The 22,314-nt window shown below is 64.7% G+C and overlaps 3 protein-coding genes across 4 annotated transcripts; all 3 read right to left on the bottom strand.

Moving 5' to 3' along the window:
- Positions 1 to 793: 793 nt before the first annotated feature.
- On the bottom strand, positions 794 to 3,822 carry C1QTNF5 (C1q and TNF related 5). Its single transcript, XM_014884641.2, has 3 exons — positions 3,111 to 3,822; positions 2,097 to 2,325; positions 794 to 1,597 (listed from the first exon to the last, which is right to left on the bottom strand). Exons 2-3 carry the CDS (start codon positions 2,308 to 2,310, stop codon positions 1,080 to 1,082), a joined length of 732 nt encoding a protein of 243 aa, XP_014740127.1. The 5' UTR covers positions 2,311 to 2,325; positions 3,111 to 3,822; the 3' UTR covers positions 794 to 1,079.
- A 718-nt stretch (positions 3,823 to 4,540) lies between these two features.
- On the bottom strand, positions 4,541 to 8,601 carry MFRP (membrane frizzled-related protein). Its single transcript, XM_014884646.2, has 13 exons — positions 8,548 to 8,601; positions 8,367 to 8,472; positions 8,036 to 8,164; positions 7,550 to 7,711; positions 7,235 to 7,472; positions 7,021 to 7,151; positions 6,774 to 6,899; positions 6,569 to 6,645; positions 6,283 to 6,431; positions 5,983 to 6,113; positions 5,516 to 5,650; positions 5,291 to 5,418; positions 4,541 to 5,199 (listed from the first exon to the last, which is right to left on the bottom strand). The coding sequence occupies exons 1-13, from the start codon at positions 8,599 to 8,601 to the stop codon at positions 4,975 to 4,977; spliced, it is 1,791 nt and encodes a 596-aa protein (XP_014740132.2). The 3' UTR covers positions 4,541 to 4,974.
- Positions 8,602 to 10,635: 2,034 nt separating this feature from the next.
- On the bottom strand, positions 10,636 to 20,586 carry USP2 (ubiquitin specific peptidase 2). 2 transcript variants are annotated; one of them, XM_014884721.2, is made up of 12 exons: positions 19,850 to 20,586; positions 13,180 to 13,230; positions 12,790 to 12,913; positions 12,440 to 12,551; positions 12,250 to 12,360; positions 12,034 to 12,098; positions 11,839 to 11,942; positions 11,679 to 11,759; positions 11,483 to 11,561; positions 11,270 to 11,377; positions 10,950 to 11,070; positions 10,636 to 10,857 (listed from the first exon to the last, which is right to left on the bottom strand). In XM_014884721.2, the coding sequence occupies exons 1-12, from the start codon at positions 20,546 to 20,548 to the stop codon at positions 10,770 to 10,772; spliced, it is 1,743 nt and encodes a 580-aa protein (XP_014740207.1). In that variant the 5' UTR covers positions 20,549 to 20,586; the 3' UTR covers positions 10,636 to 10,769. The 2 variants fall into 2 exon arrangements, with proteins under 2 accessions (XP_014740207.1, XP_014740208.1); XM_014884722.2 differs by lacking the exon at positions 19,850 to 20,586 and adding an exon at positions 15,708 to 15,974.
- Positions 20,587 to 22,314: the final 1,728 nt, after the last annotated feature.

Here is a 22,314-nt window from a genome sequence, read left to right as displayed (position 1 = left end):
AGTGTGGGCTCCCCTTGGGGGTGGCACTGTCACACCGGTGTCCCCGCGGCTGCTGCCAGCCTGCTGCAGCTCCCAGGTGAGCAGGGACACGGTGTCTGCTCCTCCCGGTGGGCACAGCTGTAGTCCTGGGGGTCCATCCGGCACAGATGGGGGGATCTGGGGAAGGGGAGGGGTGCCTGTCCGGCTGTGTGGGGGTTCCTGGGCTGGGGAGCTCTGGCACGGCCAGGAGAAGAGCCGGTCCCAGCTGGCACCCTGCAGCCGGGCAGGGCAGCGTCCCAAGCCCATTAAGGGGTTCGGCCGCTGGCCAAGAGCCCCCTCCCCTGCTGGTCCCCTCAGGGACCTATTTTGGGCAAGGAATGAGGAAGCTCTTCATTTCCCTGCTAAAAATAGCGACCTTTCCCAGCGGCGGGTCAGCGCTTTCACACTGGGGCGGGGGGCGGGCACGGGGGGCTCCGCAAGCCACGTTCGAGGACTGACGGGGCACCCCCCGGACCCCTGGCTTTGCTCGCCCCGGGCAATCCGCTCCCCCCGGGGTGGCCCTGACAGCATCGGGACCCTCCCATCCCAGACACTCGGTGCTCGGGGGGACCCCGGGGGTGCTCCCGCCCCGCTCCCGAGCCTTGGGAAGGTGCCGAGGGCTGTCGCAGAGCTGCGCTCACGGCTCAAGGACGCCGATGCCACCATCTAGTGGCTCTCGCTGGCCCTGCGGGGGCATTCCCGACATCCCGGGCAGGGCTGCGCCCTCGGGGGTCCCACGGCATCGGCAGGGGCGCACAGGCAGGCGGCACAGGCGTAGCGGAGCAGCCCTTTATTGAGGGGAGGGATGGGACAGGACCCTCGGGACGGGCTCCTGGCCCCTCAGCCCAGCTTGCCCTGCCCTGGGACCGCGCACCGCGGTGGGTGCCCGAAATAACAGCGAACTTATTTCCTACAACGCAGCGCTGCTGCAGGGGTGCTCCCCGACATCCCCCGATGGCAGAGGGATGGTGTGTGTGCTCCGAGCAGCGCAGGGGTCCCGCTGCCCCCGCTCCCGCCCCGCCCGTGGCTGGGAAGGGGCACCTGCCCACCCCAGGGCGGGCTCAGGCGAACACGGCGGAGTTTTGCCAGTAGGAGTAGACGAGGAAGCCGGTGAAGGTGCTGTCCGTCTTGACGCTGGCGTAGAAGCCGATGTAGTCCCCCACGCCCACCTGCACCCACACCTCGTCCTCGGGCTCCAGGCGGACCAGGGTGCCCCCCGAGAGGGAGGTGGGCTTGGGCCAGTTGCCGTAGTACTGGAAGAAGGAGGCGATGGAGTGGCCGTTCTTCATGATGTCGAACTGCAGGCTGGTGCGGTACACGGTGGCGTGCACGGCGAAGTAATACAGGCCGGGCACCTCGCAGGTGAACTTGCCCGTGGCAGGGTCGTAGTGGCCCTGCTCGTTGATGAGCACCACGTCGAAGAGGATGGGCTGGTCGGCCAGGGGAGGGCTGCGGGACTCGGAGCGCTTGGCACTGAAGGCGGAGCGAGGAGCCACGGCGCACTCGCCCTGAGCCCCCTTCTCACCGTGCAGCCCGTCCACGCCGGGGCTGCCCACCTCCCCGCGGGGACCGGGCACTCCTAGGGCAGGCAGGAGGGGACAGGGTCACCTCTAGGTCACCGACACAGCTCCTCCACCCCTCCTGCCCAGTCCCAATTCCACCAGGGATTCCCTGCCACAGACAGGGCACTGCGTGGTGAAACAGCACAAACGGGTGTGTAATTTAGCACAACATCAACAAATCGTTGGAGAAACCCTCAGAGGCTGAGAAAAAGCCCAGCCCAGGAGCCAGGGCAGGAATGATGCAATGCCTGGTGGTCCCTCCTAAAGCAGGGCTGGAAGAGAGGGGGATGGCACTGGGGATGGGGACAAACGCAGCTTTACCAGTGACAGGGAACTGCTGCCTTTTACAGGAACACAGGGGCATCACAGGCAGAGCCAAAGGGGTCGTGGTGGCGTGGCAGGGGCACTTCTGTAGCATTCATTCTCCATTTGGTAATTTGTGCCTGGCATGAGGGTGTTCACTACGGGCATGGAGTGGCAAATCCCCCTCCCCAGCTGGGATCTCTCCTTTCTTACCAGGAGGGCCCATGTCGCCCTTCTCTCCTGGCATCCCCGTGGCTCCATCCCGACCATCTCGTCCGTCTCTGCCTGGCAAGCCCTGGCCTCCGTGCAGGCCCGGGGTCCCCGGGATGCCCGGCTGCCCTGAGCACAGCCCAGGGATCTTGTTATCTTCGATCTGCAAGGACCTGGTGATGAGCCCGAGGAAGAAGAGCAGGAATAACTGCTTCATCCTGACCTGGAGGGGCTGGAAGAGGGCAGAGAAGGATCACAGCTCCGGGGAGCACAGTGAAGAGGATTGGGAGTGCTTAGCAGAGAGTGCAGACATTCCCCCCATTCTTTTCCCTTTACATATTGGGCTGCTCCTCTAAGCCAGGCCCTGGTGCTGCCTGCACCTGCCACAGCATCCCCATGGCCCGTGTGCCATCACATCATCCTGCAGCCCCGGGACGGCTCGGGATGTGTGTGGGGGGTGGATATAGGGCCAGGGGCTGAGGCAGTGTCTTTGTGTGTGTGGCTCGGGGCTCTCTGGGGTGGGCACTGCCCCGTCACGCCCAGCTATAGGGGAAGGGGCAGGGGGATTTAGGGCTGCCAGCTGGTGAGCTGCGAGCGTGCCTGGGGTGGGGTTGTTGCCTTTGAGGGGGCAGCTCGCAGGACGCGGGGCTGTGTCGTGGCCCTGCCCTTGGCAGCATCCCCGGCTGCCGGCGGCTCCGCTCCACCCCCGGCCGGCTCCCCGGGGCACGGCTGGCAGCGGCTGCAGCATCCCCGGCCGTGCTGGACCACCCCTCTGCCGGGACCACCCCCGTGCCAGGACTGTCCCCAATCCTCCCCACAGCAGCGCAGCGAGGGCTGAGCCCCAGGGCTAGCGCTGGCCCCCTCCCCGTGGCCTTGACCCAGAAAAGCTGCTCTCTTCCCCCTCCAGCACGACAACAAAGAGGAAAAGGAGGAGAGAAAGTGTCTCTCCTCCGCCCAGGCGCCGGAGGCAGGAAGCCAGGGAGTCGCAGCTCCCCCCGGCTGGGTATCCCCACTCACTGCGATCCCGCGGCTCCTGTCCCGGGACCTCGCTGCTCGCTGCTGTGGAAGGGCTGAGGCTCTTCCTGGCCACTTGGCTCTGACGAAGGCCCTAAGAGAGGCAGCCTCTCCACCCCCCCCTCCTCCCCACGTCTCTCCTCCCAAACTCCAAAGGAAATCAAGGGCCTTGGGAGCCAAAAGCTACAAGACAAGGGGAAAAAGAAAAATAATCCCATGATGTCGGAAGTGCTTTAAGCAGGGGGAAGGGAGAGCACTGCAAAGAGCCCGGCCGAGGGAGAGGAGGGTGAACCACCTCAGCTGGACATGGCTGAGCACCCGAGCAGCAGGATGGAGGGGAGGAAAACAGGGAAAACAGGCAGCAGAAGGAAAGGAAACAAGATAAAGGCGAAGGGAGAGAAATCCAGCAAGGCAGAGAGAGATGGAGCGGCAGAAGAGGGAGCTCTCAGGGTGTGTGAGTGCCCTGACAGGCAGCAGAGCTGAGGCAAAGGGGATGGCAGAACACACAGTGCCTGGCAGTGCCAGCCCTGGGAGCATCCAAGGGAAGCCGCAGGATCCATCTGGGAGGTCTCAGCACGTTGGGCTGAGCGTGCAGGGCAGGTGGGAGCACAGGCAGAGCAGGGCTGTGCCCGTGCCAGGAGGCAGGGCTGGCCCTGGGCGCCGGGAGTACGCAGCGGAGCTTTCGAGGCGCTCCCAGCTTGGCTTTAACTCGTTCCAGCGCCAAGGGACACGGTCACACGCTGGCCAGCGGGGCGGGCCTGTGGCTGCGGGGTGTCCCTGTGCCTGGCAGCAGCTGGGACATGCAGGGAATGAAGAAGCTGGGTGGGCTCAAAGCCCCTGAGCTGGGTGAGCAGCAGCGCCGTGCTGGGTACAGGGGCTGAGCGGTGCTGGCACAAATGGGTCCTGATCCCAGTGACCCCAGCCAGGCTGGGGATTTCCCTACATGCTCGGGGAAGTGGGAAACACGGTGGCACTGCTGGCTCAGAGCCTGAAGTGGAGCCGGTGACATTGCCAAATGTCCCTTCCTGACCTGGATACCCACGGCCAGGCTGGGTGGTGGCAGGGAGCCGCCTGTCTCCACGCTCCCAAGGTGTGAAGGCACTGTTGTTTTTGGCCAGCTGGACACTGGTTTGTGGCCATGGGTGTTGCCAGGCCTGTGGCTACCAGGGTGGCCTTCAGCCAGCTCAGCCAGCACGGCCAGCAGAACCACTGCCCTTGGTGGGGCAGGATCCCTTCCCTGCACCATGGGACCACCAACTGGACCCCTCTGAGACTCATCCATCTCCCTGGGACCCTGCAAGCCCCCAGCCCAGTGAGGGCACAGCCAGCTGCCTGCTCTCCCCTGCAGTCTCCCCTGTGCCCCTCCATCCCTGCTCAGATCCCCCACCCCATCCCTGCCTTCCCTCCCTCCCCCCATTTCTCTGTCCCCTGGGATCTGGCACCACCCACACACAGACCCCAAACGAGTCACCTGCTCCATTGGATTTTTCAGCTGCTCTCGCTGTTTATTCTGCTGCCTTTGGGGCTGTGGGACACCGGCAGCCCTGGGCTCTTGTGCCTGTAGCCTGGCTCACCTCTGCCCAGCTTTACTCCGTTTGGGAAGAATCAGCCCTTTCCCTCGTGCCCCAGCACAGCCTCTCCAGCACAAGCCTTTCCCTGTGGGGTATGTCACCTGCTCTCTAGGGAAATGGAGCTGTGGGCAAGCCCGTGGCATCCAGGCACCAAGCCAAGCACTGGGCAGAGGGGCTGAGCCCAGGGCAGGTGCGGGGCCACCCCAACAGCTGGGTATTTACAACAGGAAGAGCATGGGAGGGGTATTTGGAGTGGAGAGCGTGGCTCCAGCCCCTGCTGCTCTCCTCTTGCCGGCTCAGGGCTGGAAGCACTCTACGGGGTCGTTGGAGTCGGGCAGGATGTTGCAGTTGATGGGCCAGAGGATGCCGAGGAGGCCGAGGGACTGCTGGCAGCGCAGCTCTGCCGTCAGGCACACGGCCCGGCAGGGCTGCAGCACCCCCCCGTCAGGGGTGCACTTGGGCACGAAGAGGCTGCAGATGAGCAGGCGGAGGTGCTGGTAACACGCCAGCTCCATCAGCGTCTGCGGGGACAGCGGGGACAATGGGGACAACGGCGTGAGCCCGGCAGGGTGGGCTGAGGGCAGCCCCGCGGGCAGCCCCCGGCCAGCTCACCTGGTAGTCCTGCAGCACCTCGGCGGCTCCCTCCTGGTCCGGGATGGCCAGCCAGATGTTGGGGAAGGAGGTGGCGTTGTAGCCCAGCCCCAGGCACATCTCCACTTCCACGGGCTCGCAGACAGACCCTGCCGCAGGGAGAGGGGATTCACTCGTGCCGGTGTTCAGCGCTGCCTACCGGCTGTGCCAGCCCCGGGGCCAGCCGGGCTCAGGGGTGGCACTCACCAAAGGCCGGGTAGGACACCCCCGTGCAGTTCAGCTCGTCAGTGCCGTCGGGGCAGTCGTGCCAGCCGTCACACACAGACTCCAGCGCCCGGCACTCGCCATTCCCACAGGAAAACTCCGCGGGGCTGCAGGTCTCTGGAAGGGGAGAGGGCAGGGCACGTTCTCATGCACCCCTGGCTGGTGTCCTTCGTCACTGGCCAGGGGATCTGGCAGATCCAGTTTAGGGCGATCCCACATCCCTTGGGTTATCTGGGGACAGCCAGGTCATGGATCATGCCTCTGTGCAGGTGAGCCCTTCCAGGTCACATCTCCATGGCTATAAGGTTATAGGGTAAATCACCTGATTTACCCCGGGGGCCTCTTGCTCCGAGTCTGTGGAACAAGAGCTGTTTTTCCCAGGTTTTTATCCTGGGATGGAGGTGGCACAACCAACCCTGGGCAGTCTGTGCCCCCTCTTGGCTACCTACTCTCTGTGGCATTGCGGGCTTGGTAGGTGGCAAAGAACCCGTCATCTGCAACTCCCTCATCCGCCACGAACAGGACGGTCATGACATGCCGTGAGGAGGTCAGGGTGGGTGGCACCTGGTGGCCACAGAACCTGCCAGGTCATTGGACGAGAGATGGGGTCAGGGGGAGACCAGAACCTCCCCAGACCCTGCATTCTGGTGGCTCCTCCCCACCCGCCAGCCTCGTGCCTCAGTTTCCCCAGGTGAACCATGGTCCCTGTGTCACCAGGGTGGCACAGCAGGCCTGGGGGTGCCGGCTACCTGCCCATGAGGCTGGCGGTCCCCGTGCCCGCGCTGTCGTGCACCTCCACGAAGTCGAAGCTGCAGTCGTCGTGCGACTCCAGGCTGAAGTTGTGGAAGTGCAGGTCGATGACGTGGCCCAGGGGCACCGAGATCTGCCAGAGGCACAGCTGGGGCGGGGGAGCAGCCGGCGACACCCGTGAAGCCGGGCAGGGGCACCCCCAGCTCTCCCCCGGGCGGGGGCTGCCTTCCTCCCTGTTCATCCTCATCCTCATCGTGCTCCTTCTCCCAGGACCCCTTCTCTCACCTGCTGGTGCGGGTATGGCTGGGGGTGGTTCGGGGTGGACAAGTGCCCCTCCAAGGCGGTCAGCGGCCCCCCACACTCTGCAGGGACACACAGACACGGGCAGATTTACCCCTGCTCCTCTCCCTTCCCTCCATCTCCCCTCTCCCCGCCCATCCCCGGGTGCCGCGGGGGCTGGGGGCTGCAGGTGAGGGTCTGTCCCGCCCACCTTTGTGTTTCAGGCTGCAGTTGGCCTCGTCGCTCCTGTCCGTGCAGTCGTGGAAGCCGTCGCACACGAAGCCCAGCTGGAGGCAGAGCCCCTGGTCACACAAGTGCTCGTCCCAGGCGCAGCTCTCTGCACGCAGCCACAGACACCCAGGCTGGCGGGGGGTGGTTCCAGCGGGCACCCTGCCCTCCCCGCTGGGTGTCCCCAGCCCTGAGGGACCCTGGCAGTGCCCTGGCCCGGGAGCACTCACTCTCGGCGGGGCTCACGGCGCGGTAGCGGGCGGTGAAACCCTGGGCACCCACGCTGCTGTCGGACACGAAGGTGACCCGCAGGCGATTGGAGTCGGTGTTGAAGGTCGGGGGGGGCACATTGCCACAAAACCTGGGGGCACAGCAAGGGCTGGCACGGCTCGCTGCCCCCTGCCCCGCTGCACGGCCACGCTCCCCAGGTGTGAGGAGCCCTACCTGGTCGGGCTCCCTCGAGCTGGGGCTGTGCCAGCGGTGCCCTGCTCTTCGTAGAGCTCCAGGCGGTCGAAGAGGCAGGAGGCCGTGCCCTCCACGCTGAACGTCTCCATCCTCAGCTGGATGGCCAGGCCGGCGCCCACCTCGATGCTCCAGATGCAGAGGGCATTGGGGGGATAGGGGCCGGGGTAGTTGGGGGAGCTGAAGGAGCCCTCGGGGCCCCGCAGGGTCCCTCCGCAGGCTGAACGAGGCAACGGCGTGGGCATGAGCTGGAGCAGGGCACCTCCATCCCAAAACACTGCCCCACTCGGGACTTACCCGGTGCTGCTGTGCTGGCCGTGGGCAGCCAGCTCTCGGTTGGGGTGGCGGCTGTTTTGGGGGCCGGGCGGTCCCTTCGGATGGGTGCCGTGGTGGTGGTGGCAGTGCCACGGGCGGGCAGGGCCGTGGCAGGGGCGCCGGGTGGATTTGGGGACGTCAGCTCTGTGCGCAGGGAAGAGCAGGGATTACTCAGTCCCAGCGGGGAGGGATGGCTGCGGGACAGGTAAGGGGTTCAGGAAGCCCCCCCAGCCCCCTGCCCCCACCTTACCCACAGGTGTGCAGCTCCCAGGGGATCCCCAGCTCTCCCAGGGACAGTGACACTGCCCCAACCCACGGACATGGAACTCCCCTTAGCTCCTGTACATGGGGTTACCCTCTCCCCATAGCGGACAGAGCCCGGGATACCCTCTGTGTGCCCCTGGCCCACTCTGAGCCGGTTCTGTGCCCCCCACCCCAGTCACAGCCACCCCCCAGCTCGTCACTCACGGTGGATGACGATGCCAAGCAGGAGGGCGATGAGGAAGAGCAGGATGATGCTCATCAGAGCCACGCAGAGCCAGGTGAACTTGCAGTCGGCGCGGAACCTCCAGCCCACCTGTCCCCAGAGCTGCTGGCCTGGGGGCGAGGACAGCGGGCAGAGCCGGGGTGCTGCTGAGCCAAACCCCCACCTCCCTGCACGGCTGCCTCAGCCCCGCCTGGGCACGTCCCCATTGCTTGTCCCCGCTGCGCTAATGTGTCCCCAAGGTGTCCCAGAGCCCACCACCCGCTCCTGCAGCCCCACGGACAGCGGGGTGTGTACAAACCCCCAGGCTGGTACCGAAGCCGTCCCGGCGTGGTGCGGGGCCGGTCCCATCCTTGTCTGGTTCCACGCTCGGTGCCGCCCGGGGCTCCTCGCCCTCAAAAACGGGGTTGCAGAACTCGGTCTGTAGGACAGTGAGGGCGGGTGGCACCCTGGGGACCCGTGGGACCACCAGCAGCACCCACACCCCCGGCCCTACCTTGCTGCCGTCCAGAGCCTCGGGGCAAAGCGTGATTTCGGTGAAATCTTTCATGGCAGCAGGCGGTTCCTGGCGCAGCCTGGCTAAAATCCTGCCCAGTGCCCTGTGCCCCCCAGCCCCACAGCCCGCTCCTCCCGAGCTGTCCCCATGGGCTCCGGGGCGGGGTGGTGGCAGTGCCAGCTCTACAGGTGACAGCCCAGCACCGGAGCCCACCCGAGGGCCATGCCCGCCGTGCAGCAGTGCGGGGAGCCCCGGGAGGCAGCAGCCCCAGTCCCCTGTGCAGGCCCCTTCCCCCTCGCCCCGTTAATCCAGCTCAGCTGAGGATGCCGAGGTCAGGCTCTGGCACGGAGAGCCAGCGTCTTAAAGGGGAATGAGTGCTCGTGTCCACCCCGCTGGGACCCTGCTGGTGGGGTTCCCACACGGGATTTGGTTCTCCAGGTTCCTCAGTGCTCAGGGCAGCACTGGAGGGGCTGTTTTGGGGACCCTGGGCTGAGCGTGTCCCTCCTGCCCTCGCCGGGTGCCCGGGCTCTGCCACCGGCATTCCCGCTGTCCCTAATGCCCGTCTCCGTCCATAAGCAGGGGAGAAAGGGACCATTGTTTTGAGGGTTTTGAGGGAAGAGCGTGGGAGCTCCGTGGGGCTGGAAAGGCTCTTTCTGCCACCAAGCGCTGCCACCTGCACCCACATCCCCCTTGCTCCAGGTGAGCCCCGATGCTCCTGGTCCATGGGTGCACCTGTGGCAGCTCCCTACCCAGAAACAAACCACACGCACCCAACGCCCTGTTCAAGCTCAAATTTATTCCTGCACGAGTCTCCCTTGTATGAGACACTTCCCACCCGTCTTGCTTACACAGTAAACAAGCCACCTGCCAAGCAGCATCGCTGCCCCAGCCCAGCTCCTGCAGCCCCCCTTTCCCACCCTGTCCCCCCTGAGCCCCGCTGGGATGCCCCAGGCTGGGCAGGATGCTGGTGCCAGCGCTCAGCCCGTGCCCGCAGGGCAGCGAGGGCGATGCCGGCCGGGTGTGGGTTGGATGGAGCTGCCTCGAGGGCTGGGATGGTGCCCGTGTCTCCTCCCGATGCACCTCAGGCAAGGCAGGACGGGGAGGAGAATAAATTAAAGGCTATAAAGGCCACTGGCATTTGCTAGCTGGAGGACAGAGCAGCAAGGCGGGTCCCCGGGCACCCAGGGGGGCTCCTGATCACAGGGAGAAAAAAAAGCCCCGATTGCAGATGGTCCCGGAAAGCCACTGTCCTCCCCTCCCTCTCCCGCACAGGTTCCTGTGCGACCCCCACGGCCCCCCCGCTCCCCTGAATGGTTTAAGGCACCGTCGTATGAGGAGGCAGGTAAAAACCTACCCGGAGCAGCCCCTGGCACAAGTCCCTGGAGAGGCAGGAGGCGGCGGGGGGGGGCTCCAGGTTGAAGCGAAGTCCACTATAAATACATATAAATTCCACAAAATGTTTTCCTCCCTCCTGTCCGTGAGTCTGGGCCTGGGGTCAGGCTGCTTTGAGGAGTGTGTGTGGGGCAGCTGCAGGGGATGTGCTGCCTGAGATGGGGACGGAGGCCACCAGAGGGCTGGAGTCCTTTGCCAGGAGGTTTGGAAGTGCCGGGAGGAGGTCGGGAGCAGTTCACGAATCCTCTGGGATGGCCAAGCAGATACAGGAGTGGCAAGAGGCCAGGAGGGATGTGTGAGGCTCTCCTGGGTGCTGTCCCAGGGGAGCAGAAGTCCTGGTTGAGTCAATGGGACAGGTGGCCCCATTCCTGTAGAGTCCCTTGCTCAGGATTTTTATTACAAACACACACGCACACACACAAAAAAAAAAGAAAAAAAAGAAAAAAAATAAAAAATAAGAAAAAAAATAAATAAAAGAAAGAAGAAAAAATAATAAGAAAAAAATAGAAAAAAAAAGAAAGAAGAAAGAAGAAAAAAAAAAAGAAGAAGAAAAAAAAAAGGAAAAAAGGAAAAAAAGGAAAAAGACCAAATGCCAGCAATCAGAAGGCGCCTGCTGAGCTGCCTGAGCCCTGTTCTGTCACGAGTCCCTCCTCAGTTCGGAGCTGGGCTGTCCCTTGCCCGGGCTCTGCTGTCCCCAAGCCTCCCTCTGCAGCCACCTCGGGGGTGTCTCCTCTTCGCCTCCCTCTTGCTCTGGGGGGGCCGAATGCCCGAGCCCCAGCGGAGCCGGCTCTGAGGGGTGGCACCGGGGGTCCCCAGGGAGGCAGGGCTGGCTACATGCGGGAGGACGGGCTGGCCAGCTCGTAGAAGAGCAGGTAGGCATCGCTGCTGCGCACGTGGCTCGAGGACATGGGAGTGACACTGCAGAGAGGGGAAGAGGAGAGCTGTGAGCAGCGGGGATGGGATGCCCCGAGCAGGGCGGACCCTGCTCGCTGCTCCCACGCCAGGCTCACCGGGAGTCGTTGAAGCTGTGCCACTCGCTGGACACAGGGCTCTTGCAGTAGGCTGTGTAGTGTCCCCCCATGGTGGTGCCCGAGTGGTTGGAGACGGCGTAGAGGTTGTAAACGGCGTGGTCTGCGGGGAGCAGGGGTGCTGCTCAGCCCTGCTGCCCCACTGAGTGCCAGCACACAGCCCCCCCACCATGCCAGCAGCTCCAGCAGCCCGGATTCCCTGCCTCCCACCCCTCACATCTCTGTCCCCCACCAGAGCTGGGGACACGAGGAGCCCAGGAGTTCAGGGCTGGGATTAGAGGCATGCAGGGGCTGGGACTCACTGCAGCTCTGTGAGGCCAATTCCCGGAGGTCCAGGTCCTTCAGTGGGAAGTTGACAAACGTGGTGAGTTTGCTGCTTCGTATCCTGGCCTCGGAGAAGCGCTTCAGGTCTGGAGGGTCACGTCAAGGAGCCAAAGGGACAAAGGGGAGCCTGCAATAACCCATCTCTGCCCCCCACAACAGCCCCTATCCCCATCCCTCTGCCCAGAGGATACGAAGCACCAGGATCTTGGGGAACTTCTGGATGCTGAATTTTTTTGTGCACCTTGTCCTGGCTTTGCAGCGACAACACGTCTGCGGGAGGGAAACAGCACAAGCAGGAGGGTGAGGGCACTGCCCACACAGTCCTGGCAACACAAGCACAGAGGGGAAAGGTCCCAGCCCGCCCCAGGGAGCCCCCCTGCCCCGTACCGGTTTCTCATCCCCATCCAGCACATCCTCTTTGGTGAAGAGCCGGAGGCAATCCATGAGCGTCACCTCCCCGTAGCCTTTCTGTGGGAGTAGAGAGACGGTTTGGGACAGGGAGTGTGGGACAAGGAGTGTGGGACAGGGATCCTTGGGGCTTCCTCACCTTGGGGATGGGCAGGGACAGGTCCCAGAAAGGGTCGAAGGCTGTGGAGCAGTAGCCACACTCGCTGCAGGTCAGAGAACTCTTCAGCTGCCCAACAAAGAGATCTGGTGGGGTGAGACAGGGCAGGGTGAGACCTCTGATTCCCCACCCTGCTCCCAGCCCAGCCCTGTCCTCCCTTGCCCCAGCCCTGCTCACCGCTGATGCGGCTGTCCTCCCTCTCCTGGTACCTCCTCCACATCTGCCGGCTCTTCTCGTCGTCACTGCAAGGATGGGGACACAGCAAGGCAATGAGCATGACCTGGAGGACGCCAACCCCGTCACCCAGCCCAGAGGGACCCGTGTGGTCACTGTCCCTGGGCTGGCCTTGCGGGCAGTGAACTCTTCTGGGGCTTGTGCAGTGCCAGCACTTACGGGAGGTGATCCAGGGTGTCGGTGCTGGCGCGGGGCCGCACCAGCACACGGTTCACCTCGCTGTGCAGCCCGTCCAGCAGGAACCGCAGGAATTCCTGAGCATCCTGCTGGCTGCAAGACACGGGGCACGGCCAGTGAGAGGCTGCAGGGGGCTCAGCTCCCCCCACCACCCTGCACACACCCCCCTTACTTGTAGCCGACGAAGCGTGGGGCGTATCTCTGGATCTGTGTCTTGAACTCGGAGGGGCTCACGCTCTCGTTGGGGGATGAGGTCCAGAGCAGCTGGATCAGCTTTGCAAACTCTGCAGGTACAGAGGCAGGTCAGCAGCAGAGAGGGCACAGCCATGTCCCTAAAGGGACAGCTCAGGGCCACACTCTGGGCTCTCTGCCCTGATCCTCCACTGGCTGGGCAGCCCAAGGAGGAGCATCGAGCCCTGGGTGGGGGTCCTGCAGGATGTGGGGATGTGCTGCAGGGATGTGCTGCAGGAATTGCTGCAGGGAAGCCCCCGCAGCCGCCAGGGGCTGGGGATGGGCAGGTACCTGACATGAGCGCCGTGCGCATGCGGCTGTTGTTGTTGAGGTCCCGCAGGTACTGGTTCTGCAGGCAGTAATCCCGCAGCTCCTTGGTGTTGCTCAGGCACTGCAGGATGGAGTTCATGAAGCACTGGGGGAGGCAGAAGAGAAAACCATGGCAACGGGAAGCAGAGGGAAGCAGGCCGTGGCAGGGGGACACCTGTGCCGGCCAGGTACAGGATGGGGATGAAGCCCTGAGGAGCAGGGGATGCTCTTCCTCAGGCAGCACCGTGGGGAGATGGGTGCAGGGAGCTGCCAGGGTGATGGTGTGGGTGTTGGGAGCAAGGTGAAGGGACAGGGCTCCCCCTGCCCTACAGATGTGCCCAGTGTGAGCCAGAGGCCCGGGGACACACTCACCGTGTTGCCGAGGTTCCGCAGGCCAGTCAGCCCCTGCACGGCCTTGGAGCTCTGCAGAGAGAAGGAAGGGGGCTTGAAGGGTGGTGTGCTGGCCATGCCTGTGGGCAGCCCAGCGAGGCCATGGTGCCACAGACCTGCCTGTGGAGCAGACCCTCAGGTGCAAGCTGAGGCCCCATCCCGCTGTGACATCATGGGCAGAACCAGCACCCAGCAGCTCTCTGGTGACAAAGCATGGCTGGCCTGCTTGCCCAGGACAAGGCACAGAGCTCAAAGTTCTCCCTGCCTGGCAACACTTTTGCCCCATGCCCTGGATTGCTGGTCAGGCCAGCAGCCCAGGCTGCCTCCCTTGGGGACACTGTGGCATGGCAGTGCCCTGTGCCTGCCCCACGCTGCAGAGGGAGCACAGTCCCCTGTCACTGCCTGTCTGGCTCGCTCCAGGCGTCCATCTCCTCCAGGACACCGTGCACAAGCGCAGCCCAGACTTTGGCACAGCTGTTTTGCAGGATAAAGTCCACCTGGGAAAGTGCAAGCCCAGCCCTGTGACAGCCAGCCTGGGAAACAGGGTTGTGTGCCCAGTGGTCTTTCCCAGCCACTCACTGCCCTGGCTGTGCTGCACCTGTGCCATGGGGTGGCAATTCCAGGTGCTCCAGATGCTCCAGATGCTCCCAGAGCCGGGAAAAGCAAAGATGGGCATGGGCAGCTGGACGCTGGGGCTGGGAACCATCATCACTCTTTGCTCTTTGAGAGCTCAGAGGGGTTTAGGGGTGCCACCACCCCTCTCCCAGCATGCAGGACAGGATGCTGGTGGGAGGCACTGGTGGGAGCCCAGGGGTCCTGCACAGGGAAGCAGCAGGATGAACCTCCCTGGAGCAGGGTGGGGGTCTGACAGGGCCTTTAGGGTCAGACTGCTGATGGTGCTCCCCCAGATGCCCAGGATTTAAGGATCCTTAGGCAAACAGCCCAGCTGCCCACCTCAGGCTTGAGGAGGAGGAGAGGAGGCGAGAGGAGGGGAGGGGGCCCAGCAGCTCCGAAATAGCAGCAGCTGGTGTGTGTGTGGGAGGTGCTGAGCACCCAGCCCTGACAGCAGCCCAAAATAACCCAGATCCAGTTACACGTGCTCCTTAGCGACGGCGCAGGCATCACCCACCGCGGCAGGGACCAGCACGGACCCGGGCACCCTGTGTGGGCATACGTGGCTCTGCCAGACTGACCAGCTGCCCTCCATGCCATTGGGTGCCCCCCGGTGCCCAGAGGTGTCCCCAGATGTGGCTGCCCATGGCCATCAGTGCCAGGGGGTTGCTGTCCTAAAGTGCCAGGTAACTCCTCCGTGCCTTCTTGGGCTGGGGGCAGGCTCAGCTGGGCACAGGGTGCCAGCAGGATGTGACAGGTCAGTGTCACACCACGGCTGGAGGAGCTGGTCTGGCTCTGGTCCCCGAGCAGATGGTGACAGGAGAGGTGGGCCTGTGTCCCAACAACCTACATCCATCCCCTGGAGGATCTGAACCCCAAGGCCCTGCTCGTGTCCCCATCACTACCCCAGGGAAGGTCACGGTGCCAGGGGTGAGCAGCAATCCCCGGGAGCTGCCCCAGCCATCCCCACCAGGACGTGCTTGTCCAGTTGTCCTGGTTATGCAGCTCCCGCCGTGTGCCAGGAGAGACCGGCCAGTCCTGCCCATGTGGGTGCAAAGCTCCCCATAGATCCTGCCTTCCCCCACAGCCAGGTCCCAGGCTGTCCTCCCAGAGCCTGGAACAACCCCAGGGGAGGGCTGGAGCTGAGGAGGGGGCGTCAGGTGCTCCCCTAGTGTGGCACAAGCCCTGTGTGCACCGAGGTGTTATTTCCCCCTCTGGATTTCCCTCCCCTGGGTGACTCAACTCCAGCTAATCCCCCTCTCCCGTACAGGGCTTTATCTAGGACACGACATGCTCAGAGGCGGTGAAGGAGAGCTGGCTCACGCGGCGCGGCTGGGGACTCCCCGAGGCTGCACCGCAGGACGGGGACAAGGGACAGGCGATGGGGACAAGGGACAAGATCCTGAGCGTCCTGCCCCGTCCAGGTCCGCATGCCAGGAGCCTGCTGGGGCAGCAGGAGAACCAGAGCAGCCAGACTTACATAAGTGCTCAGACCCTGCCCTCCCTGCCCCTTGCTCTGCCATCCCTGCGGGAGAGATCTGTCCCGGCACTGTGGCTCTGGGGACAGCCAAGTTCACTCCGATGACACTGCCAAAGGGCTCGGTGTGGCCAGCAGACCCTTCCCTGTGGTGGGACACGGCGACCTGGCCAAGGTCACCGCAAGGGCAGGGCTGGGAGAGGAACCCAGGTGTCCTGACACGTGCGGTTCACCTGCTCCCTGCCATCCTGTGGGACACCGGGACACGCCGTCCCCGGGGCAGCGGGAGGGCACCCACCCCAGGCACCCCATCCTCGGGCACAGGGGATGGCACAGGGCACTGCACGCCCCCCAGGGAGGGCAGGGGCTGCCCCCTTCTCTGCCCCCAAGCCGGGGGATGGGGGCTGCGGGCATCTCCTACCTTGGTCTTGTTGAGGACGAGCCCGACAAAGGTGGAGACCAGCAGGGACCCTGGCATGGAGGTGCGGGGCCGCAGGTCCTTGTGAAGGTCGGGGAGCGCGGGGGGCTCCTCGGGCAGCGTCACCGTGTAGGAATCCCTCATGGTGGCCCCGGCGGGCACCGCAGGACGGCGGGGAGCAGCCGCGGGCAGCGGGGTACCAGGGGACACCGGCCGGGCTGCCCTCGCCCAGGGCTGGCTACAGCGGGGGGCGCGGGGTCAGCAGCGGAGCCCCCCGTGCTGGGCGTGCGGGGCCGGAGCCGGTGCCGGCTGCGGGGCTGACGGCACCTGAGCGGCTCTGACATCAAATGGGTGGAGAGGCGGCACCGGCCGGGCTCGGTGACGGCTCGGTGACGGCTCGGTGACGGCCAGCCCCCGCGCACCGCGTGGTACAGCGCGCCGGGAGCCAGGGGGGCCCGCGAGGGGCGGCTCTGCCCCGGGGACACGCTCCGGGTCTCCGGGGGGCTCCGGAGATGCCCCCTCGGCATTTCTGACAGCGCGGCTCCCCGCGCTCCCGGACCCCAACACCGGCAGAACCGGGGAGAGGCGGCAGCCGGAGGAGCTGCGCCCCCAGTGCTCTCCCAGTGCCCCTCCAGTGCTCCCCCAGTGCTCTCCCAGTGCTCCCAGCTCGGCGTGCCCAGCGCTGGTGGCACCGGCTGTGCGGCCCCGGGCACGCTGTGCTCCGGGCGGGCACTGGACGGGGAGCAGGGCTCCCCAGCTGGGGGTTACTCGCCAAAATTGCCTTGGTAAAAGTGAGACGGCCCCACAGCATGCGGGTGTACCCAGAGAGGGGCTGCGGGCTGCCAGACAGGGCTGTGGGGCTCCTGGGCATGTGCCTTTCCTGAACTGCCAGGTCCCCAAGCAATGACATTTTGGGTAACCCCCTCTTTGGGGGATGCATTAGCGCTGAGCTCAGAGGATATTTCAGTGCCTTGTTCTGGGGAAAAACTCCCTGAAATTCCTACGTGGAGCAAAGACCCCACCTGGTGTCTCCCCTCGGTAAACTGAGGCACGGCACGGGCTGGGCTCCAGCTCTTCTCCTGCAGCAAGGGCAGATGCGGAGACTGGCAGGGAGCCCAGCCCGGCTGTCCTGCGTCTCCTGCTGCTTCACCCCTCTGACCGCGGCAGGACGAACCAGAGCCCTGCGCCTGCTGTGCGTGCCCAGGTGTTCCTCTGCCTGCTCAGGGAAATTTCCATGGGCAGCCAGGGCAGGGAGAGCAGTTGGGCTGCTCTGACAGAGCCACAGCCTCCAACCTCACTTAAAGGGCTCTAAGCAGAGCCTCCTTTCCTCCTCTGGAGCCCCCAAAACACTCCCATGCAGAGGCAGGGGCTGCTGAATCCTGATGGCTGCAGATACAGCTTCCCTGTGGAGCAGAGCTCGGCACAGCCAGCGGAGGGGCTGGCTGGGATTGGGGGGAGGGAAGGAGGAAGGGAAGGAGCCTATTTTTGGCACCAGCAAAAATATCCGAGGAGGCATCTTGCAGCGTTATTCATCTGCAGGGCCAGGTTTCTTTTGCATCACAACAGGAGGGCTGTCGTAATCGGGGCCCGCGCGTGCTCACATGTGTGTACATGTACACACCCCGCGCTGTGTACTCCGTACACACACGGGGACACGGCGTGCACACCGAGGCACACGCCCCGCTGCCCTCCTGCAGCCTGCCTGGCTGCCCTGCCGTGCCCAGGGGCACAGCCTGTGGCACAGCTCCCCAAAATCTGAGGCTGCTGCCACCCTGCCAGGCAGCGCAGGTGGGTGGTGCGGGGGCAGGATGGGCGCTGGTGCACAGCCAGCCCCGAGCCCTGTGCGGGGAGCTGGGGCAGCTCTCCCCGTGGGGATGCACCGTGCTGGCCCAGCCGGTTCCATGGCAAGAGGGCGGTTCTGCCACATCCCGTGTTGAACCTTGTGCCCTGGTGACATGGAGCACCCCAGGCCAAGGACTGAATTCCCCTACAGCCAGAGAGTGGCACGCAGGCTCTGAGGGTGAGGCTGGAGTGGGAGAGAGACGGGGACATCCCACCGGGTGGGATGGCATCACCCCGAGCCAGGTGCCTGCCCTCAGCTGGCCCCTCTGCAGCGGTGACCTTCTGCCACAGGCAGAGGTTGCCACAGGCCCGGCTGGCACCGTGGCAGCAGGCAGGGCCAGGCAGCTCTGGCTGCGTGCCAGGGGCGTCAGCTGCTCAGGATGGGACTGCGGAGAGCTGCCGGCAGTTTTGTGGGTGGCCCTGGCCTTCTGACCCTATGTACACCCAGAGTGCTTAATGGGCCGGCACAGCTCCAGTCCTGCCCCCCCATACTGCCCTTCCCAGGAGCCAGCATGGCCCTGCAGCTCCACGGGCTGAAACCACACCTTGACACACGTCCCTCTGCCCACGGGGTGGTAAACTGAGGCACGAAGTGATGGCGAGGGTAGGGACACACGGAGACACCCTCACTCCTGCCTGCAAACCCCTCTGGACGGTTTCTGTGGCGCAGAGGCAGGAGGTGGCAGTGGAAAAAGGGAAGGGAGGAGGCATGGGGCCAGCCCCGCTGTCGCCTGGCTGCGTCAGGAGCGGGTGCTGCTGACACTGCCCTCGGGGCTGGGCAATGGGGCAGAACCGATGGCAGCTCCGGGGCTGCAGCCTGCGCTTGTTTCCGGCACCTGGCACGGCCGCAGGCACCCAAGTCTGGTTTACAATCGGGACATTTGCTTCCCAGCTTGGGAAAGGCAGAGAATAAACCACAGCAGTGGAAAATAGCAGCTGTGCCCATCAAAGCACCAAGGAAACCTAAGCCAGTGTCACTGACCCTGCCTGCCCCGGCATGGGTGTCTGTCCCAGTGCCTTGTGTCACCTTTGCCACCCGTCAGGCCAGGCTGTGTTCACGTGCAGACAACAGGGCTGTGGTTTGGGACTTGCACAGCCCCTGCTGCCCCGCGGGCATCCTATGGGAGCAGGCTGGCACCCCACCCCAGCAGTGTGTGGGCACAGGGGGTGGGTACCCTGTAGTGGTTGAGTGGGCTTTTGTGAGAGCCAGTGGCTGCAGCAGCCGCTGGATTCCCCCCTTGGTCCCCCCAACCAGGGCCTGGTGTGGGAGGGGGAGGCAGGAATTCCCTTCCACAGCACTGATCCTTCACTCCCCTGACTCCCCAGCCTGCTCCCTCACCCCAGGACTGGGGGCCAGGCATGAGGCAGGTGGGCACAGGGGGTCCCACACCACGGGCGGTTCTGCTTCCCTGCGAGCAGAACTGCACTTCTCCTCGAGGTATGGCGATGACAGTGGAACAGAGACGCAGGGAAGCAAAGGGCAGGTCAGACCTTGGGTGAATGGAGGGTGACTGGAAAGACAGCGGGAGACAATGCAGGCAGAGCCTGGCCAGATCTTGGAAGGAAACCTGAGTGGAAAATTACCAGGCTGCTCCCCTGCACGGGCTGCGTGTGCGGTGCCTGCTCCCGGCCCGGGCTGGGGCTCTGGGGACACTGCAGCATTGATGGGGACTTGGGGCACAGAGTACCTGCCAACACGTGTGGTGCTGCCCAGAGCAGCCCTGCCATGGAGAACCCCCTGCTGCCACACAGGCTGGGGCACAGGGCCCCAAACTGGCAGCAGTGAATGGTGCCAGGGAACTGGCATCGCTGGGCACCAGAGAACTGACTGGCAGCTGGGCACCGAATCACTGTGGCAGATCCAGCACCAGACAAACCAGCTGTCCCAGCAGGATAAGTGCCCAGCCTTCTCGTGTCACCTTCCCTATCTGGATGAGGCAGCAGGAAATCCTCGTCAGCCCCACATGGGGCCGGAGCCATCACCTGCTGTCACATGCATGCAGAAAGTGCAGCGGGCACAATGCTGGGCACAGGCTGATCCTGCCTCCTCGGGGAGCGTCCCCTGTGAGCCAGCCCCTCAGAGGACACCCTCTAAGGACACCCCACGGCTGCCTCAGCAGCTCCAGCCAGGACTGCTGCGCCAGCAAGGGCATCTCGGAGGGTCATAGGCAGAAACTGAGGCATGGAGCAGCACACTCAGGTTCCCAGGCACAGCCCAGGTGCCTCGGGCTCAGCTCACCACAAGCACGGCCCAAATCCCCCCCAGCACAGCTGTGTCCCCCAGCCCAGCCAACCCCACGTACCGTGGTGTCCTGGGTGGACACGTCACAGTGGTCATCGCTCCTCTCGCAGGGCTGGCTGGCACAGCGGGTACCTGAGGGTGGCAGGGTGGCCTGAGAGGGGCTGAGGTGGCCGGTGGAGAGGCTGCTGTGGTGGCTTTTCCTGCCGTAGCTCTCCAGGTAGCCACGGACATAGTCGGAGTGAGTGGCAGCCTGGTAGAGACCCTGCAGGTTGCCGCGGGCGCTGAGCGCGCCGGCCGCGGGCAGGTAGGCGCTGTCTGAGGTGTGCAGCCCCGAGAACTCCCGCGCCAGGTCCGAGTGGCTGATGGATTTGTGGCGGCTGAGGGGTGCTGCGGAGGGCAGGTAGCCCGTGGGGCTGCCGGGGGTGCCGCTGAAGGTGTAGCAGCCACCCCCGCTGAGCCCGGCGCCGGGCGGTCGCGGCTGAGTGCGGATGTACGAGGGGCTCAGGCGGATGCTGGGGTCGGGGTACAGCCGGCTGCTGTCATAGCCGCTGGTGGGGGACAGCCCCCCAGCGTGGTGGTAGCGGGGGGAGGGCAGGTAGCTGGCTTTGAAGCCGATTTTGTCGCTGTCTGCGTAGGCGGTGGACAGGGTGGACCCATAGGAGCTGTAGGAGCTGTAGCCGCTGGGCACTTTGCTGTAGGTGGTCTCGGCGTAGCGGGAGGAGTCCACGTATCGCTTCAGGGTGGAGGAGAGCTGGGACATGCTGGAGGCTGAGGCTCAGCAGGTTGTCCTGGAGGGATCGGCTGCAAGGGAAGAGCACAAGGGTCAGCTTCCACAGGCTCTGGTCAGCACAACAAGGCACCCAGCAGCTCCCACCCAGCAGCTCCCACCCTGCCTCCCCTGGAGATCCTGGGACACAAAGGGGATCCAGGGGCTGTTGGTCACAGTGTGGCCATGGCTTCTGCCACCTGTCAGCCTTCCTGGAGAGCCTGGGACAGCAGGACCTGGCTGGCACTGCCACCAGGCCCCTCATACCACAGAAGGGAGCCCCAGGGCACAGCTAGACACATCTAACATCCTCATAGACACCAAGGAACTGCAGCAGTCACCTCTGCCCCAGCCCTGGCATCCCTGCCACACCATCCCGTGGCTGTCCCACTCTTGGGGCTGGAGAGATGTCCCCAGTGCCTGCTCCAGGTGGGAGGCAGTGGCCTGGTCACAGGATGATGCTCAGGCCCAGCTCTGGCTGAGACAGGCAGGTGGGATGGACTGATCCAGCCGGCCCAGCTCCTTCCCCTGGTTACTCACAGGGAGTGCTGGGGCTTGGCAAGGGGTTGGCATTTCAATGAGAGGGAAACTGAGGCAAGATCAGCATCTGAGCAGCTTTCCTGTCTCACTGCCATGGCTGTGCCCCGTGAGCCCCCATCAGTAATTCAAGCCGAGAACTGGCTCGAATGGTTCTCCTGGTGAGGTGGCAGCCATGCCCCTGCCAGCCAGGCAGAGCCAGCACTCGGTCCCCACAGAGAGCTGGTGGCCGCCTCACAGGGCAGGAGAGGAGCACACAGACACAGAGAACCCCAGAGCACACACAGAGCCAACCCGGAGCAGGGACAGGGCAGTGTGGCAGCCAGCAGTCCCCAAACACGTGCTGGCAGGAGCTGGAGGAGAGTTTTGCCCTCAGCACCCACGCTGGCAGGCTGACAGCTGCATCCCTACCTGTCCCTGGGGCTGTGGGTGGCACTGGGGCACGCAGGACCCCAGCCGAGCTGCTCTGCTCCTCTGCCCAGGGTGACTGGTGTCCCTTCCCTGGCAGGACAGTGGCTCATGTGGCTCCGAGAGTCTCCAGTCACCCGGGAGATGACCCTGATTCAAAGGCTTTTCCCAGCCCAGCCGGGGCGGGCCCTGGCCCGGCTCCAAGCCAGGAGGTGCCGGAGCCTGTGCCTGGCCCGTCCCTTGCACGGTCCCGGCAGCACCGAGGGCGCACCCGGGCTTGGGGACAGCCGCTGGATCCCGGCCACCAGGGGTCACAGCCTGCCTGGCCCTGGGGGACACAGCCTCCTGCTCAGAGCCCCGCAGGCTCAGTGTGGAAACACCCCGGGAATGCTTTTAGGAGTGGCAGGTGAGACACAGCAGCCAGCCCCCGTGGGCTCCTGGCTGGCAGCCTGGCTTTGCCGCTGTTGTTGCTGCCCAGGGAGCAGCATCCCGCAGCGGAGAGGGAAATATTTACAAGCAGCAGCGAGGTGGAGCGCACAGACCTGTTTGGGGACGGAGGCTGAAGGGTGAATAATCTACTCCCAAATTAAACACCCGGCTCTTCCCAGCCTGGCTGCGGCTGCCCTCAACAGGAGCGTGGCTCTGCCAGTCGGGATTGGACATGGACAGCAGGGAATTTCGCTCAGAGGGAGTGGGACCCCAGCCAAAGGACTGGCACTCGAGTGCCAGGATGGGAATGACGGAGCCCCTGGGCTCCCGGGGAGCACATGCCTGGCTGCCTGCCCTGCTGGGGCACGGAGCAGCCTGGCACAGGG

The sequence above is a fragment of the Sturnus vulgaris genome, chromosome 23 (genome assembly GCF_052056855.1).
Source record: "Sturnus vulgaris isolate bStuVul1 chromosome 23, bStuVul1.hap1, whole genome shotgun sequence".
NCBI classification, from domain to species: domain Eukaryota; kingdom Metazoa; phylum Chordata; class Aves; order Passeriformes; family Sturnidae; genus Sturnus; species Sturnus vulgaris.
Note: the sequence above shows the minus strand (reverse complement) of the source record. Positions and strands in the feature narration are given on the sequence as shown.

Excerpts from the sequence above, each read along its gene's own strand:
- C1QTNF5 (XM_014884641.2), bottom strand. The coding sequence starts at position 2,310 with ATGAAGCAGTTATTCCTGCTCTTCTTCCTCGGGCTCATCACCAGGTCC. Across the intron at positions 1,598-2,096 it reads GGGCGACATGGGCCCTCCTG|GAGTGCCCGGTCCCCGCGGG; the intron begins GTAAGAAAGGAG and ends TGCCTGCCCTAG.
- MFRP (XM_014884646.2), bottom strand. The coding sequence starts at position 8,601 with ATGAAAGATTTCACCGAAATCACGCTTTGCCCCGAGGCTCTGGACGGC. Across the intron at positions 7,152-7,234 it reads GCTCGAGGGAGCCCGACCAG|GTTTTGTGGCAATGTGCCCC; the intron begins GTAGGGCTCCTC and ends CTGTGCCCCCAG. Across the intron at positions 6,114-6,282 it reads ACCGCCAGCCTCATGGGCAG|GTTCTGTGGCCACCAGGTGC; the intron begins GTAGCCGGCACC and ends ATGACCTGGCAG.
- USP2 (XM_014884721.2), bottom strand. The coding sequence starts at position 20,548 with ATGTCCCAGCTCTCCTCCACCCTGAAGCGATACGTGGACTCCTCCCGC. Across the intron at positions 13,231-19,849 it reads TGTCCACCCAGGACACCACG|AGCTCCAAGGCCGTGCAGGG; the intron begins GTACGTGGGGTT and ends TTCTCTCTGCAG. Across the intron at positions 11,943-12,033 it reads GGAGGACAGCCGCATCAGCG|ATCTCTTTGTTGGGCAGCTG; the intron begins GTGAGCAGGGCT and ends TCACCCCACCAG.